Raw genomic sequence first — 18,504 nt, 5'->3', positions numbered from 1 at the left:
TTTTATATTATATTATAATATATTTTTAGGTATTGACGAAAATAATATAATAAACAATCTATAAAAAAAAAATGAAAGTTTGAGAGTCTTTTATATATTGGATAAAATAGTATATTATTTGATAATTATAAAAATGAGAGCCATTTAAAAAAATATTTCTTTTAATTCATCTAATATTTTTTTTCTTTTGAAAGGAGATTGATGTTACTTAAATAACCTCCCATTAATACATGCATTTGGTTAGTGTTCTATTTCAAAAGGAGATTGATAATACTTGAATAAACTTCCATTAATACATGCACTTGGTTGGTCTTTAATGGGGGATTATATTACCTCCCTTTAAAGATCTTTTGTCTAATTTTAATCAAGAATGAATATGATTTATTGTCATGCTATATTAATGTTTATCAAATAATTTTTTTTGCAAAAAACTATATTTTTTAAAATGATGTTACATTAGCAACCTCCGATTAATTTTGTAAATTTTTTAAGTCATGTTATATTAATATTTATAAAACAATTTAAATTTTTACACGTAAAATTATTTTTAAAAAATATTTATATTACTTTAATAACCTCCGATTAATAACACATGGAGTTGGGTCGATTTTATTGTATCTTAATATTGAAAAAAATTAATATGATTAAAAATTATTATTTATTATTAATTAAATTTAGATAAATATATTTTAATAGGATCTGTGTTACCGATAATTTTAGGAAAACCATGTAAGATATCACGATTTTAACTAATTTTAAGTTTTAAGAAGCACATCTATCACACAATAAACATGGGTTATTAATGGAATGTTACCAAAGTAATATCAATAAAGTAGTTCTTTATAAAAATATGTAAAAAGTGAGTTATTTAAAAAATATTAATATAGTATGACCACATTGTTAGTTAAATTTAGTCAAATAAATTTAAATATAATAGAATAGAATCCCACGTTTGGGAGCTATGGCTATTAGTGAGATGTTATTAATATAATATTGATAATTAGAATTATTGAATAATTTATTTTTAATCTAATATTTAGAATATCCATACACTTTTTTTAATAGATCAACTAATATACACTGCATACACCTGTTCCTCCAAGTATTAAGTTGAGTTGAAGTATAATGGGTAATATAAAAGGAGCGATTATATCTCTAATGTCAATCGTGTAGCTAGGTAGGCTTAACTTTATGAACTAAGCTAAGCCTCATTTATAAGTTGGGCCGAGTATTGTCATTAAACTACTCACGAGTTGGTCATAGACATATGAGTTGGAGTCGTATCTAACAACATAGATTGGATCGTACTTACCGCATGAGCTGGCCGATATCTAACCACATGGTTGGATCGTATGTGGCTGGATCGTACCTTACCATATCAGTTAGGTCAAACATGACCACATGGAATGCATCGTACCTAGCCACATGAGCTGATCCATGCCTAGCTATATGGTTGAATCATACCTTACCACATGAGCTAGGTCGATCACATAAACTATATCATACTAGGACAAAGTAGTCCAATTATTATTATCAATATTTTTAAAAAATTACAATGTAATATAAAAATACTATAGCATAGTATTTTTTTTATAAATTTAAAAAATGTTATGCTTATATTTTTTAACTCTCTATTAAATTTAACACAGTACACAAATACTATGTTATAGTTTTTTTTTCTATGTTACAGTGTTTTTTTGGACATTAGTGAAAAAATCATAATATAGTATAAAAAATAGTATAAGTAAACTAATTCACCCTATGGACCGATCCATACAAAAAAAACAAGAGAAAAAAAAGGAATGTTATTGGGGTATTTTAAGTATTATGTAAAAAAGTACTTATTTAAGAATATTAAAAATAAGGATAATTTCCTATATAAATTAAAATATGAACTTTTTAAGAAAATTTATCTAAAAATGTTTATAAAAGATAAAGCTTATGTATAAATATTATTAAATTATTAAATAAATATTTACATAATATGAGTGTAATTCTTATTGTCTCGTAATTAAGTTTTAGGCAAATATATTTATCAAAGTATAATATAATCTCTTAGAGATATGTGTGGTTAATGGCTCTTTAGCCCATCACAATTCACGAAACCCCAACCACTCATCTGCACGTGACCTCTCTTACGCACGTGATGTTATGTGGTATTCATTGCTTCACTCTCTCTCTCTCTCTCGTTCGATCGAGGCTCGACTTTTGTTTTCTCGCCCAAACCCTAACTAGGGTTTCGATCGATCTCTCTCGATCCCTCACTCCTCCCCTTATTCCCCTCGAATCTTTCCTTTGTTCATTCACCTCCTCCGATCCCTAATTCATGTACGATTGCGATGCCATGATACCGCCAATGGAAGCAAAGCTGCCAATGATAGTAATCGGTGAGCTTAGGGTTTGCGATTGGATTAGGCGAAGCTTGAGCTCGACTCATTTCAAGCTCAATCTTATTTGACGCGACTTCTTTGCTCTAACAATACTTTGGAGAAGATGTTTTTATTATGTATTCTTAACGTGTGATGTGTACTCGTAAAATATTTTTGAATATTTGATAAGTAATGAATAAAAGTTATATTTTAAATATCTAATGATGTAAGCATTGTTGGGTAGAATTATATTCCATAGATCGATTTAATATTACCTAACAAATTTATCTTCTAATATTTTAAATATTTATTCAAAAGATATATATATATATATATATTATTGTATAGTATACATATTAAGTAATTAAGAGAATCAATGTCATTAGTGTCATTTCAATAAAAAATTCTATCATAATTAAAATTTATTTTTATTTGTTGATGGCTCTAATCATAATTCAATCAGAATTGTAATACACCTTATCCAATTAAACATGATCATATAATCTAACAAAAAATTATGAGATATTATTATAAATATTCAATGAACATATATTACAAATTTACACTATTAAATGACTACGATTATACTCGTATTTGTAGTCAACTCAAGTAAGTGTTAGATTAAACTTAAAAATCTCTAAATATTACTAAAAAAATATAGATACATTATTAAGATAGTATTTTCTATCTTTATTGAAAGTTTGCGGAACAATACCTATTCATCTTTAAAGTAAGTGAATAAATTTATATCATAATAGCTATATTATTATTAGTAAAGAGTTAAGTAGCTGAGGTTCAACAAAATTAGTTTTGGTGATTTATTATTATTAATATTAATATTATTATTATTTTAAAAAAATATTTTCAGATAATTTTATTACATAATATTCAATAAAAAATTTAAAAATAATTTAATATATATACTTTAAATAAATATTAAAAGATATTGGAAGATAATTTTATTACATAGTATTCGACCGATCTTTGAAATATAATTCTACCCAACAATACTTATATCAATACATATTTAAATTATATTTTTCATTAATTACTTATCAAATATTTAAAAATATTTTACAATTACACATCACACATTATGAATACTTAACAAAAACATCTTCTCCGACATATTATTAGCTCAAAGAAGTCACGTCACACGAGATTGAGCTCGAGCTCCGCCTAATCCAACCACAAACCCTAAGCTCACCTGTTGCTGGCGGCTCTCTCGACCTCTCCGCCGCTGCGACCTGTCGCAGCGCCACTTCGATCTCGTCGAAACCCGCTTCCCAGTCAAACCCGGCGTTGCCGAGTGCGCTGCGCGTCTTTTTCCGGCAGGCGAGAGACCGGTAGCTTATTTTCTTCTCTTTCTTCGTCGGAATTTCTTGTTATATTTGTCTGGGAATTGGAATGCCGCTGGTCCCTATCATCTGGCGGAACGTTCTTGGACTTGTGCTTGAAGATGCCGTATAAGAGTAGCTTCGACGGATCAGATTCCTCTGCGCGAGATGTTTGGTTGGATGCATTCTGACCCCAATGGAACGGAATGGATGGGGAGGAAATCTACCCTTGCCGGTGTTGTAGGAGAAGCCTTTATGCGCTACGCGAGATCGGATGCAGTGAGATGGAGTTTCTGTGGGTTACATACATATATCGGTCTCGGCATGGAATGTTGGGATAATGACACATTCAAATACTGTGTTTTTTCCTTTTCATTTAATTTGCCTGACACTCTGATGATTGCTTTCATTTCAGTAAATTTGCGCTCCCCGCCTCTAATGTGTGATTCTATCGGTTGGATTTGATTCTTGATCGAAGATTTTTTGGCATTTTGATGCTATTTCACGATTAGGGTCTTAAATTAGGGTTTTTATGCTGCATGGCACGTACTGCACATTGGGATCCAGTTCGTGTATGTGACCTAAGGCCATTATGTTCTATCTTATCTGCTATTGCAAGGATAATGGGAGCATCAGCAGCTGCTGGTTTGCATGTGGTGGTAGCAAGGCCTTGCGCCTCTTCTCCTGGGAGAATGTTCATGTCGAGGACTGCATTTTCGAGGATCAACCTGAAAGGAGCCAGTCAAGGATTGGCAAACTCATCAAGCATATTTTCGATCCGATCTCCTTGTGAGAGATACTCATCGAAGTATTGCAGAGTTGTAACCAGGGCAATGTCTGGGGAAAGTGAGGAAAGAACTGCATATGGATTGCCCATTGATCTAAGAGGTATAGCATTCTTTGTGCAGTTCCCTCTTAGTTTGACTGAAAACTTGCCCATCTTCTTTTCTTCATACTTATTTTTGTACATGACAGCAAATAATTTGAAGTATCTCAAAATGCTATATTACTTAAAATGTTAAAATCTTTACTAATTTGAAGTTTTGTTAATATACTGTTCAATTGCCTTAGAAGTAAAAAAGAAAAATACTGGTTTTTATTTTTAGCCTAGTGTGTATATGAGGCAAAAGGAAATAAGATATACCACAATGTGCACCAAAATAAGTTGTCTGGTGTTATGAGCTTCCTTCCAAAATGGGAAATGGGAAATGAACGAGCACCTCCATGCCTCAATGGGGAGTTTGCTAAAATTATTATAATTTCTTTTACAGAACTTCAGATTCAGGGGATGATAATTGATATTTAAGTCCATATTTATATAGATCAATGAAACTGCTATATGCCATGCTTTTCCTAGGAAGCGAAGCTGAATGGCTAAACCAAGTATCATGACATTTTCCTTTTTTATATGGTACACTTTTGTTGCCAGTAATGGATGGATCTCCGCATGGACCATTGCGTCCATGTGAGTCGCATCCTTTGGGTAGTTCTATACCAGCACTTACTATCTTGCTCATCATTCTTACTAACTCTAATTTTCATAGACCACATTCGAGTGGAGATCCCATCTTTATGAAAATAACATGCAGGAGGTTTGTTTTTTTCACAATTCACGTTCAAAATACTGCTTTACAAAACATTCTAGGTGATTTATCCCTTAATTGATGACATGGAATTTTATGAATTTTGTATCACATAATTTGATAGTTCCAAGTTGGTCTCCCCATTTCCTGTGCATCAGTAGCCAATTCCATCTTTGGTATGCTGCTCCACTATGCTTGATTGTTTATTTAGGTAAGCGAGCATTTATTGCTGGAGTGGCTGATGACAATGGCTATGGTTGGGCAATTGCAAAGGCTCTTGCTGCTGCTGGGGCAGAAATTCTTGTTGGTACATGGGTTCCTGTATGTGAATTTGCATTCCAATAGATTTTGCTGTTAGTACCGAATAGCTACTTATCAAGTTTCCTTATGGAGCATACTATCATGTGCAGGCACTGAACATTTTTGAGACAAGCTTAAGGCGTGGCAAGTTTGATGAATCACGCCGGTATGACTTTACGAAAATCGTATGCATTCATGTTTTGGTTTATTTGATTCTTCTTATTAGCATATGGATTCCTCCTTGATTTGTAACACTATCAAGTGATCATGCCAATGGTGTTATCCTGCAGATTGCCAAATGGTTCTCTTATGCATATTGCCAAAGTATATCCTCTTGATGCCGTTTATGATTCTCCCGAGGATGTTCCGGAAGATGTATAAAATAAATGCTTATCATAATATAATTTATTTTAGATTTTGCTTTTTTATATTTTTAGTCAATAATTTTTTGTTGGTATATTATCGCGTTAGGTCAAAACAAACAAACGGTATGCAGGGTCCTCTAATTGGACTGTTAAGGTAGATTACTAAATCCTTGTCTTCCCCAAAATATATATTTCTTTTGTAATCAGATAATTAATAGCATGCATTTTTCTTTAACAACTCATAATGCACACCAATCTTATCTATCATCTATGGGACGGTGATGCTTTTGAATTATGTTGGCTGAGTTATTATAGTGCAGCTATAATTTTAACTTGTCCAGGAAGCAGCTGAATCCGTGAAGAATGATTTTGGAAGCATTGATATCCTTGTGCATTCTCTTGCCAATGGACCAGAGGTACCATTTATTGACCTTCTATTTGATTCTTCTCTGTTACTTCAAAATCATAATTTCTGTAAACAGGTAACCAAGCCACTTCTGGAGACATCTAGAAGAGGATATCTTGCTGCTATCTCAGCATCAAGTTATTCTTTCGTTTCCTTACTCCAGCACTTCCTTCCAATAATGAATCCAGGTTTGTTTTGTTTCCATAACTAGACAAATTAGAATTTATTGTGTCCTTTTTTTTTGGCAGGGGAGGAGTCTGAGAGTATGTTTTTCATTTTTTGGTATTAAGTTACATTGTATAATGATGCAGTGGAGCCCTTCATTATATATTTCATTTTTATAGACAGCTGTAGAGGAAGTGTATTTTATGAGTAGAAGTGAGAATGAGAAGGGGTGAGCCGTAGAGGAAGAAAGATCAGTTTCAGCTATAACCTAGAAACACAGAAAATACAATTCCAAATGGGAATGAAACATTATGTACTTAACAGGATTTTCACCGTTCCTCACCTTCAAGTTACCCAATGCAAACCTTAGATACCCCTCTAGTACTAGCTGGGCTTCATGGATCTTGATTTTCTTTGATTCTTTTCCTTTTGCAGTGAAATTTTGATAGTTTCATCCTTTGCAACTTCTGCTTTGGGAATTGGTCAGCTTATGTTATAATTGTGCATCTCAATGTGGCAGGGGGTGCTACGGTGTCTCTAACATACATTGCTTCTGAAAGGACCATCCCAGGGTAAAGTCTGTTCTGCCTTCTTTGTCAATATCAATTAATAGGATGATTAGACCATGTAATTAGTTTTTTATTCGACTTGCAGATATGGAGGTGGAATGAGTTCAGCAAAAGCAGCCCTGGAGAGTGATACCAGAGTAAGTGCCAAATCTTCAACGTTTTATCATAGACATTTATTACTGTATTCTAAATTAATTTCTGACTACATATGTTTTTGGTTGAAGGTGCTAGCTTTTGAAGCCGGGAGAAGAGGCCAAATCAGAGTAAATACAATATCGGCTGGTACGTTTCTTCATGAGTCACATCAAGAATTGGAAGTCTTATTGTTGTTAGAAATGAGGCTAATCCTTTTGATTCTTTTCCTCAAGGAATTTTTAAGCACTTTAGCTGACCATTTAATCTTTTTCTCCCTTGTGAGCGACACATGTAGTGGTTTATGGTTATCGTTGTTTGCCAATTACATTTTACCTATCAGTTCAGTTGCAAGCCACCTACCACTAGAGCATGCATATATTTGCAACTGTTATCTCAATGACTGTCTTGGCCAAACATGTGCCCAGGGCCATTGGGAAGCCGAGCAGCAAAAGCAATTGGATTCATCGAGAAGATGATAGATTACTCGTACTCTAATGCACCATTGCAGAAAGAATTGCTGGCAGGTCAAAGTCGAACTCTTTATTGTTCATTGGTTTTCTTTTTCCGTCCAGCTGAAGAGCGTGCCATTTTCTTCCCAGTTTCTTTCCATATGTTCTTTTCATGAATCAAATAACGTATTTTGACAGATGAAGTTGGCAACACAGCAGCCTTCTTGGTGTCCCCATTGGCCTCAGCAGTGACTGGTTCTGTTGTCTATGTGGATAATGGTTTGAACACCATGGGACTTGCAATTGACAGCCGCTCACTGGCAACACAAAATTAGGAACAAGACGAGTGGAAACCTCCAATTTTCTCATCTGTGGTGGTGTCATTGAAACTTGGTACTGGAGCAACTAAAATGTTAAAATTGTTTTAGGTTTTAGATTTTGTTCGTTGTCTGCATGTTCTTTTTTTTTTTCTTTTGGAGCTTTTCATGAACATCTAAGTTGGTTGTGCTAGATTTCAGTTTTTTTTTTTTCCCTTGATGAGGAGGTCTGCTCTATGACTATGGCCAATCCTAATAAATTTTACTTTTGTAATTTTAATTAGGTCGCAGAGTTTTAACTTCTGCGCCTACTTTGCATGGTATAAGTTGCATTTGAGTTTTATTTGTCATTGACTATGTCAGGCTCGATATAGGACAAAAATTCTGTGTCCAATTGATCATACAAAGACTTTATTTCTCGTGTCCGATATAGATTCTACACAGGATTCCTTGCATAGGATAGTTCAAGGGGTCCTTTAAAACCCATCCATACCACGTGTCTTCTAATCTCAACCGACCGACCGTCCAATTGATCAGAACAGATTCACTTTAATCAGAAGCAAAACGCACGGTTGAGATTAAATGTAGTCGAGATGGACGGCTCTCAGGTCCTTTTGTAAAATTCCAGTGGAGATAGTCCCGCATAGGATCTACATTCAGTTTCACCTATGCGGGCAGCCCTCGCACGTTGACCACTGCACGACAATATTGGTTTTCGGAGCACAGCAGCAGTGACGCCTACCACTGCTGCTGCTGCTCTCTCTGTGTGCAGTACTCGTGCTTTGACCACCGCACGACTATTTTGGTTTTGGAAGCACAGCAGCAACTGCTGCTGCTCTCCCGTCTTCTGGGGCTGGCTGGTTTCTGAAACGGCCATCGGAGAAAGGGAAGGACGAAGGTGTTTTAAAGAAAATTTCAATATTAATTCAACGAATAGAGAATCAATAAAAGCTACAAAATATGTTATGAACAGAAAAAATAAATGAGTACACCAAACCTCATGCATCGAGCTTAAACAAATACCTGGGTCAAGTTCAGCGGTGATGAGCTTTATGATGGAAGACTTTGGTAAGCAAATAGAAGAGACCAAGAAACTGCATACAGTTAAAATATCAAATCTTTGAATCTTGTAATTGACATCTGACACATAATCCTATGCAGTATATACATGTGTTGTAGGATTAACTGACTTATGTGCCACAAAAATGCGAGATAGAATGCATTACGTACAACATGTCATAGTCCATATGGGAATTAGAGAACAAGGCGATTGAACCAAAGATAAACACATCGATCAGGTGAAAAATATCACAATCGGATCCCACATTCATGTCCTTTGGATAAAATTATGAGGGAAATCTCTAATTTCACTAGCAGTATTATTGACCAGTAGCTAACCAATAACTGCAGCTCCATGCACCGCAACCACAACATGCCCAGCACGATCTTTGAAGAAAAGGGGTAACTAAAGGTTTTAGGAAGGAAAAGAAAAGAAGAAAAAGGAAAAAATAATGATAAACTGAAGCCCTCAACACACAACAGGACCTAGTTCCAAATGTACATCCAACAACATGATGCAGAACTAGTTTGCCGACCTCCAGTCACAGCGGATGCCAGTTACAATACATATCGAAAAATTTGTAAAGCATGTGAGGTCTAATTTGAGAGGGGAAGAACCTTTTGTTATTTTGTAAGGAATGCAGTGGGCATAGACTACCTCCAGCAATCAAACATTTTAACATTTCAATCAGCTTGTAGACAATATAGCTGGCGAATATTCCCCGAAGCTGCATGAAAAATTTTAGAGGATCACTTCTTTAAATCATTCGAGTCTTCTGACATTATTAGAAAAGAAAAAAAGAGATAAGAACCCAGTAACTATCTTCCAGAAGAGCTATAAACATTAATGTAGAGATATGAAATGTGTTGTGAAGAAATCTAGGGCTATAGAAAGAAAGAATCTATTTGATGCTGACCCTTATATCTGAGATCAAATCAGACCTTGATGCATCCATCTGAAATCCGATATGGTCTAAATTAGATTTGGATTGAGTTTACGATCTGACAATCCAAGTAATGACCTCATCCAGCACTATAATTCACACTATGATTGGATACAGACCTGATCCAGCAATAAACAACATGACTAACTTGTCCTATATAGTATATGATTTTAATCACCTTGATAAATAGCCGGTTGTATACCCACTGCTAACTACAGCGAATAATGAACAAACAATATGACATTATGTTAAAGTTTAACCCTAGCACACCTTACCCATCCCTTCCTCTCACCACTATGATGTTTCTCCCCGATCCTTTTTTCGCTCTCTCCTGATCTCTCACCTTATTATTCTCTATCCTCTCTCTCATACCCCCCCCTAGCGTACCTTACCCCTCCTTCCCTCTTGTCACTCTGAACCTTCCAAATCCCTCTGCCAATCTCTCACCTTACTAATCTCATAAGGAGCCAGTTTAAATTCAAGTCTGATCCATTTAAAACCCTGAAGATATCTACATATTATTACAAGGTATTTTACAGAGTATAGATACAATATATAACAAGACAGAGTTCATATGCTAAACGATATTGCCGCTACTTTAGGATTTAAGCCTCGATCCAATATTTATTTTGACAACTGATATGACCGGTACCATACCATTATACTGAGCAATGTCCAATCTGTACCTTCCCGTATGATCAGAAACAATTTTTTTTTTTAAAAGTCAACCAATACTGGTTGGCATCATTTTTTTCTGCTACTTACCATGTATCTATAGTGCATACTAGATATCCTAATTGTAGTGTACCACGCAACATGTAATGACACCTATAGCATAGGGTATTGAAGCAAAGACTCTTATCGTTAAGCAAAGTTCTATTATGCTGGATTGAATAGTAGGAAACCGAGCAATACCATATAACCAGTCTTTAAAATGTACATGTAGGGCAGATGTTAATTCTCGCTCCCGGTTCTCATCAAGATGCACATTCCTGATAGCTTGTTGAATATCAATCAAATTTGACTTCTGGACAAAATTATAGAAAGCTTATGTTTTATCAAGAACGTGAAGAAATAAAACTAGATGCCACAATTGCAACAATCATAATATTTAGTGGACATTACCTTCTTCTGCTGGGATGCTCCATATATTTCAGGCAGTGGAAATGGGTTATCTTTTGTAGATTGTGGTAAGTCGGCTCCAAACCAGTTTGGAATCTGCAATAATATATTTTTCAACTCTTAGATACTGCATCTGTGGACTAGAAAGAAAGCCATAGAAGCATGTACTAGAATTTCAGACAAAGTACTTCACATTCAATACCCAGCTAAGCATCAATCAGTAGTCAAGGAAAAATAAATACCATCAAACTATAAGGGTACTATTTAGGCATTCACAAGAAAAAAAAGAAGGCAATACATGACATTGAAAAGGCTGTTAAAGATATGAAGTGCTCCAGTTACTAAGCAGTTGTAAAAAAAATTGAGCATACCAAGAAACTAGTAAATTGATCAGGATCAACACATGTGGCTGACTCAGCTTGAACATCTGAGATCCCTGCAGGGTGAGACAAAGAATCATGAGGATCAACCATTCCCAGCACCAAGGGTTCATCCCATCGATTGACACTTGAATCAACACCGACTTGAGCTAAGTGCTCTTCCAATTGTGAGTAAAAGGTATTAAATGGTGCAACCTGAGAAGAAAGAAATTAAAAAGAACTCAATACTGCATGATAATAGACAAATCAAGATGCTTTATTCTTTAAAAAAATGTCATAGTCCATGAACATTATCCACAACATCTAACTCTGGTGTCGATCTAAGGGTGCTTCCAGCCACTTAGTAAACATTGTACTTCATTTAATTTGAGAAGTTGCAGTAGGATGTCACTGTCAGTTGATTTGTAAAACCACAATCTCATTCTTCAGTTATGGAAGCAATCATTCCTATCCAATTGTGTATCACCAGCCACCCAACTCATGTATGGGACACTATCATTTTTGGATGTACCATTTTCCAATTCCCAATAATTATAATTCACAAAAGCATGCCTTATTATATAGTGATCTTACATAACTTCCAAATGAGAAAATAATAGGATCGCTATTTCATCCATAACACTCCTCTTTTATGAGCAATATCTTTCTCAACCCCCTCAAACAAATAATATAAACATGATTCTTTACTTCTTTTTTATCTTGCAGATATCTATTTCAACATCAATTTCTTTGTTTTAAATACTGATGTTTATTTTGCATAAACAGATCAATTGGGAACATATATGAAAACCAACAAGGACTCCATCTATGTATGATTTCCAAACCAACATAAAAGATGTCGTCCCCACTCATCTATATTTCCACGCTTTGAAAATCATGCATATTTGACATCAATAATTTTATATAGATGGGGTCCACTCTTTCAATTTAAAAATAAGAGATCACCGATAGATAAAGGACATTAAAAACAAAAGGTGAAACAAAAAGGAATCAATATTTCTTACTTGTAATTTATGATTATCTCCAACAATAAGAGGTTGTTGATTAACCCCCAAATAAAACACACATTCTCTACAGTTTGCAATGCAAATGCGCTTTGCAGCTACAATAACCTGTACCCTTTCACAATGCTCCACTCTAACAGCCTAATGAATTTATAGAAAAAACACATGTTAGATCAAAAAACAAAACAATAAAACAGCATGAGCAAAACTTCATGTGCCAAGAGTAAATAACATAAACATGGCTAGCATAGAACCTTATAATCATTGATGATCTAAGTGCAGTTGGCTTAATCTTTTCCTACTTAATACCTTGTTCAGAAATTGTATCAAGTGGGTAGTAAGACACAGGAACTTTTGATAAAGAGACCTATTTGGAAAGAAGTACGAGGCATTCTTGCCAGACTGTGCTTTCTCTAAACCTCTTATTTGACCCGTTGAGTATGCCATTGACAAGCTTGTGGAGTACATATATATATAGTTTCTACCAATATCTTATTGTTATAAAACATATCCATCTTATTTGTATATTTGGTACAGTAAGTTCTTCAGATGGTTTGTGCTTCATATGTGTGTAACTTGCTACACTAAGCTTGACTAAAAAGGGCAGCTGAGTGCATGGAGGTTCCTGTCATTGTAGGGTCTATAGTTTCCGTGACTCAAAAACTAGTCATTCAGACTGCAAAAAGAAAGTGGGCAAAATATGTATTGTTCTAGTACCACATGGAATGCTGCTCTAAACTGGTCATTGATAAGAACAATGAGGTGTGAATAAACATATGACATACCTTACCAATGGCACCAAGAACAATAGTTGCATCAGAACACCCATAAATCGTCGCATATCTCAAGGGTGCCAATATGTATATCACTGAATCATGGCAATTTAACACCTGCAGCATAATAACTTTATTCTCAAGCAGAACCAAATAAAGCTGACATCAAACCACAAAAGCTGACTACACCATGATGGAACTTCAACTATAGCAATGTATCAAACACGAGCAGAGATAAACCAATGTAAAGCATGTCAATACATCTAGCCTAGTATGAAATGGTGGATGTTGTAAACTCGATTGTAGACTCCTAATGCCAATGTCAATGCTCATTACACATCAGATTTACAATGATATACCAGGTGTGCCATCCTGTATGTTCCTACTAGCAGAACATGAACTGCACACTTTGCATGAAAGATACATGTAGATGCCTAGAAGTGGCTAACTTTGGTTTGTTTACATCTAGCACAAATCAGGCTGGTTATGGAGAAGGGATCAGAAAAAAAGGGCTTCATAGAGAGTAGGGGTTGGAAACATTGCTGCACCAAACTCAGTGAGATTAAAAAGAAGACAGGGTAGTGAGTTAGTCATGCCCAAATTGAGTCTGATTTGGTTAAATAAATATGTATACATGACATATCAGTATGCATCAGAATTTGGTTAATCCACAACTTCTGGATGTGCATATGTCAAGTTTCAATCAAATCTGGACATCCAAATTCCAACATATCTAAAAATGTCAAACAAACTGATATTAATCTAAGAAAAGTTCTATTTGATTATTTTCATTTAGTTTTTTTTCACATGCTTCTTTTGTTTTTCGCATTTGCTCTAAAATTTTCCCATCCAATAAAAATGATTGATATATATGAACTATTTTCTTAATTATTCGTCTCATGATATCTCACATTCATAAACATCCATAATTTCCTAGAATCTAACATGAAATTGCATACACAGCATATCACGTTTACACCCATATTTATTTAGAACAAATATGGTTACAAAATTTGTATTTGGTTAATATACATATGTGAATCTGTACCTGCTAATTAAAAATTGGAAACGGTCATTTTCATCCTAAGAAGACACCATGTGAATTGTGTAGATGCGTATAACTCTTTTTATGTTTTATACCCTGCTAGCAGCTTATAAATATATGCTGAAATTTTGATTTACACCAGATTACCATACTATAGTCCACCATCTGGCCAAAACTCAATATGGATTGAGATTGTCAACCTTTAATCGAAGGTTTACTTCAGACCATCAGATCAATATACAAATACTATAGCAATAAGAGGGACGTGTATAAATGAAAGGTACAGCAATGTCGCCTTACCTTTATGGAATGCCCTTTAATATCACATGGCTGCTTCACCACTGAAGATTTTGACACACCCTCGACAAAAGTTGTACTCGTAGAGTACGCTGAATTAGAAGACACAGAGGTGCCAAGAGGCAAGCTGCTGCTTTGGACTCTTGTATGACTTAAGCAGGCATCAGCCATAGGCACATCCAAGTCTGAAGAATTCTGCATTCCGTTTTCCTTTGCTAATACCTTTTCAGCATTATGTTCCAACGAAGCAACTATGTTTTGAACAATCCAATCATGGACTTGGCCAGCAGAAACAGGAACAGCAGGCATATCTGGATCTGAATTAGCAAAAAAAGGAGCTGCTTGGGTCAATGGAATTCCTTCGGAGAAATGGAGGAGGAAACCAAGGTGTTCAAATCTTTCCATTGTCAAAACCTATAAACCAGACATTAAACCAAAAACAATTACCAAAAAGATGTCACATTGACACGAAAATAATTGTACTAGTATGTGACATCTTGAAAGAACTCAAATGATCTGTGAAGGAAGACTTGTGCAAAAGTCAACTATTTATAGAATAACAAATATTTAGTCATCTAAAAAAGAAACAGACGGTAAGAGATATGTACATGCATGGGCAAAAATTCATTCACAGAAAACCCTAAAAGATGACTGCAAAGGGTTTCACCAACAGCTGGTGAAGCAATCCTTTGAGCCTACATGTCAAACGACCTAGTATACATACATATGCACAAAGTTCTTAAGCTCTTCCACATTTGAAGTGTGCCAAATCATGATTTAGATAAGCACATAGCTCAAGATAAACTTGTCACTGAATTAGGTTTCTGCAAGACGGGTAACTAGGCATGTTATCTTCAACAATCTGATAGAATTTCAAGCTCCTTTGTATCTAACATTCCTCATTATATAGCTTTGGCAAAGAAATATCCCCCGATTGATGCAGATTTTAAATAGGTGAAGATATTTTACCAAGATTCTCAACTACCGTAAACAAATTATGAAAATGCAATTTTAGGATACTCCAATGGTACAAGAAGATATGGAAAGTAAATTGGCATGATCTGAAGACTGTAAAATTCATAATTACATGTAAATATATGCTACAGAAGAGGTAAAAAAAGGGGGAAAAAAATGAGTAGAAAGCATTAGTGTGTCCTAATATGACAAACCAGAGACTCATCGCCCTCCCCTTCAACAGACTCTGCCAAAAGGGTAACAATATTGGCCATATGCTTCTGTAAGTATGATAACTGATGAGCTTCTTCATCTGCTTGTGAAGGCATAAAACGACGACTGTTACTGCGTACAAGCTGCCACACAATTTACCAAGTTAGGATACAGAAGACTTTTTTTTTCCATTCATCAAAATAGTACATGTGATTGGTACTATGGTGAGAAGACTTATCATGACCTGACAAAATATACCAAAGCACAGCATGACTACAAATTAAAGCAATCGGACACAAGTTTCTTGAATCACATTTATGTGATCCAAATTTCATAAATAGAAAACGAATTCTTCACTTAATCAATTCAAAGAAAATTGTTTCAATGCTGATTTCAGTGAGCATATCCAGCTTTCTACTTGAACAACAAATGAAATCAAGACTCAAGAAACTTGTACCATCAATGTAGAGTTGAAAAAAAGTGATCAAAATAAGAAATAATGAGCTACAACCACAAACAGAACTTCCACCATCAATGGTTTCAATCTCTATGATTTTTGAGGTCTCAGAATATAAGATGTTTGTATATTACAAATTTCCACAAATCAGCATATGATAACATCTCCAGAGGTGACCGAATGAAGAAAGAACATTATTGTGGAAGAATTAACTTGAAAAATATCTAGATACCTTCATCAATTGGATGGTAACAATGAAGTACCTATTTATAATATGAATTAGTACCACTTCCCCTTTTTCTATTTCTTCCTTCTCTTGAAGGAGGAGAAGATTCTAGCTTGATAAATTCTATGAAAGTTTTAGAAGTTACTTTTTTTTCTTTTGTCTAAAAAATGCAACCATTTCAGTTTGAACTAAGATTACCTTTTGTTTTCTAATCCATGGTCCAAATTTTTAGGTCAGAAATTCATTCGTATAATTGAAGCACAATTCGGCCCTATTCAACTTATCAGCTAATCCAATCCAGACACAATTTGTTTGACACATATATCATATCTTATTCTCATCGAATGAATTCGATTATAGTTAATATTTGTATTATAAAGAAATGGTTCATTGACTAGTGCCCTCCTATGACAAGTTTCTGGGTCCATTTTTGATCCACCACTCCTGCTTCACATACTGAACTGTACTGTATTATCTTTGTCTATATCATCTTCAAAGTCTCATGATACATGATTGAACACACCTGTCCAAGGGTGCAACATTTAGACCCACAACAGCTCTTCAACTAGTTCAGATATTATCATTTAGCTAGAACGATCTGATGGCACATGTTTGTAGAGCAATTGGAAGGTAACTCAAATGTTACTTAAATCATCTATAACTAATTATATATTTATTAATATAAATCTATATTTCACAAACAATTGCTAGATAGTTATTATCGAGATTTCTCAGATTCTTCTATTCTGCATTACACAAGCAAGTCCTAAATGTTTGCCAGGAGGTTTCAATCATTAAATCGAACTGTCTCGTTGGCAACAATTTATTTACAACCACAACACTGTCATGCACCTCGATATCAATCTAAATTATTGAAGTTAGATCTTATCAAGCTTTATTCGTGGCATCTAATGGCGAAAATTTTCATTAGAAAGCAAAATTCGTAACCAAATGCTGAATGACTGAACGAACTCGTACAAATTAGAACAGTTCCCCAACCTGAATTGGTGACAGGGCAGAGAGGTAGCCATCGAAGGCTGATGTCGAGGGCCAGACATCAGCAATAGCAGCCGAGTCCTTGTGCGGACGGGGGACCAACCGCTTGTAAGACTGGATGCAGAGGAAGAGAACAAGAACGTGCACGTCGGCAGTCCCGTCAGGATCAGGTTCGGAAGGTAGGACGGAGGCAAGGGTGTCGAGGGCAAGGCGAGCGTAGTCGAGCGAGATCTGTAGCGCATCAGCGAGGCTGGTGGCGTCGACGCGGTGTGGAGAGGGGATGGATCTGCGGAGAAGCTTGTCGGCAAGAGCCGCTAGGGTTAGGGTGCCGTCTGAGAAAATGAGCTTGGGGATAGGAAGGAGGCCGTGCTCGAAGGGCTCGCGTCGAGGGCGGAGGAGCAACTGAAGGGAGCCTCCGGCGGCAGTGGGGGTGGGCGCGCCGGAGGAGGGAGGAGACGAGGCGGCGGCGATCGAGGGCTCCACCTGGTCTTCGACCATCGTTTCTTCTTTTCTTTTAGAGAAATTTAGAGAGAGAGAGAGAGAACCATATAATTCTACTACATAGGTCACGGGATGGTGCGAGGGAAGCCGACAACGTGTCCGCTCGAGTAGGATAGGGAGGGACACGTAGCGGAGGTAGAATTCGGGTCCGGATTCGAACACGCTGTCTCAGGCCGACACACAATCAGGAAAAAAGCGCTTCCCACTGGCTAACATCATGGGTTCCACATTTAAACAAGCCGCACGAGAATCATGATCCGCTTTAACTATCATTAACACCCATCATCATAATAATAATAATGATATACATGAAGTAATTCTTAAACAACTTCTAAGAGCATATGAGGAGCTTCTAATATTTTTTTTTATTTCATATAATTCCTTATGCTTTTTGACTTCCTGTGGATCAAAAGATATCTTAAAAGTTTTGAGATAGGTTAAACATGTTAAAAAAGTATTTGTTGAATAACCTAATTTTTGTTCCAATTAAATTGAATTATTTTTACTAGTGCACAAAATCTAAAGTGTTTATGGTCTA

The 18,504-nt window shown here is 35.4% G+C and overlaps 2 protein-coding genes across 3 annotated transcripts; one reads left to right on the top strand and one right to left on the bottom strand.

Moving 5' to 3' along the window:
- The first annotated feature begins 3,519 nt into the window (after positions 1 to 3,519).
- On the top strand, positions 3,520 to 8,275 carry LOC103993437 (enoyl-[acyl-carrier-protein] reductase [NADH] 1, chloroplastic). The gene is made up of 13 exons (XM_009413513.3): positions 3,520 to 3,715; positions 4,326 to 4,594; positions 5,501 to 5,610; positions 5,700 to 5,755; positions 5,880 to 5,964; positions 6,061 to 6,108; positions 6,296 to 6,370; positions 6,437 to 6,548; positions 7,046 to 7,097; positions 7,180 to 7,231; positions 7,319 to 7,376; positions 7,655 to 7,753; positions 7,877 to 8,275. Exons 2-13 carry the CDS (start codon positions 4,330 to 4,332, stop codon positions 8,011 to 8,013), a joined length of 1,149 nt encoding a protein of 382 aa, XP_009411788.2. The 5' UTR covers positions 3,520 to 3,715; positions 4,326 to 4,329; the 3' UTR covers positions 8,014 to 8,275.
- Positions 8,276 to 9,294: 1,019 nt separating this feature from the next.
- Positions 9,295 to 18,006, bottom strand: LOC103993447 (uncharacterized). 2 transcript variants are annotated; one of them, XM_009413525.3, is made up of 9 exons: positions 17,469 to 18,005; positions 15,789 to 15,929; positions 14,623 to 15,033; positions 13,290 to 13,394; positions 12,505 to 12,645; positions 11,492 to 11,695; positions 11,124 to 11,216; positions 10,914 to 11,025; positions 9,295 to 9,782 (listed from the first exon to the last, which is right to left on the bottom strand). In XM_009413525.3, the coding sequence occupies exons 1-9, from the start codon at positions 17,961 to 17,963 to the stop codon at positions 9,739 to 9,741; spliced, it is 1,746 nt and encodes a 581-aa protein (XP_009411800.2). In that variant the 5' UTR covers positions 17,964 to 18,005; the 3' UTR covers positions 9,295 to 9,738. The 2 variants fall into 2 exon arrangements, with proteins under 2 accessions (XP_009411800.2, XP_018684474.2); XM_018828929.2 differs by lacking the exon at positions 10,914 to 11,025 and having other exon boundaries at positions 17,469 to 18,006.
- Positions 18,007 to 18,504: the final 498 nt, after the last annotated feature.

Source organism: Musa acuminata, chromosome BXJ1-1, assembly GCF_036884655.1.
Source record: "Musa acuminata AAA Group cultivar baxijiao chromosome BXJ1-1, Cavendish_Baxijiao_AAA, whole genome shotgun sequence".
In the NCBI taxonomy this organism is placed as follows: domain Eukaryota; kingdom Viridiplantae; phylum Streptophyta; class Magnoliopsida; order Zingiberales; family Musaceae; genus Musa; species Musa acuminata.
The sequence above is the reverse complement of the archived record's forward strand: the minus strand, read 5'-3'. Positions and strand labels throughout refer to the sequence as shown.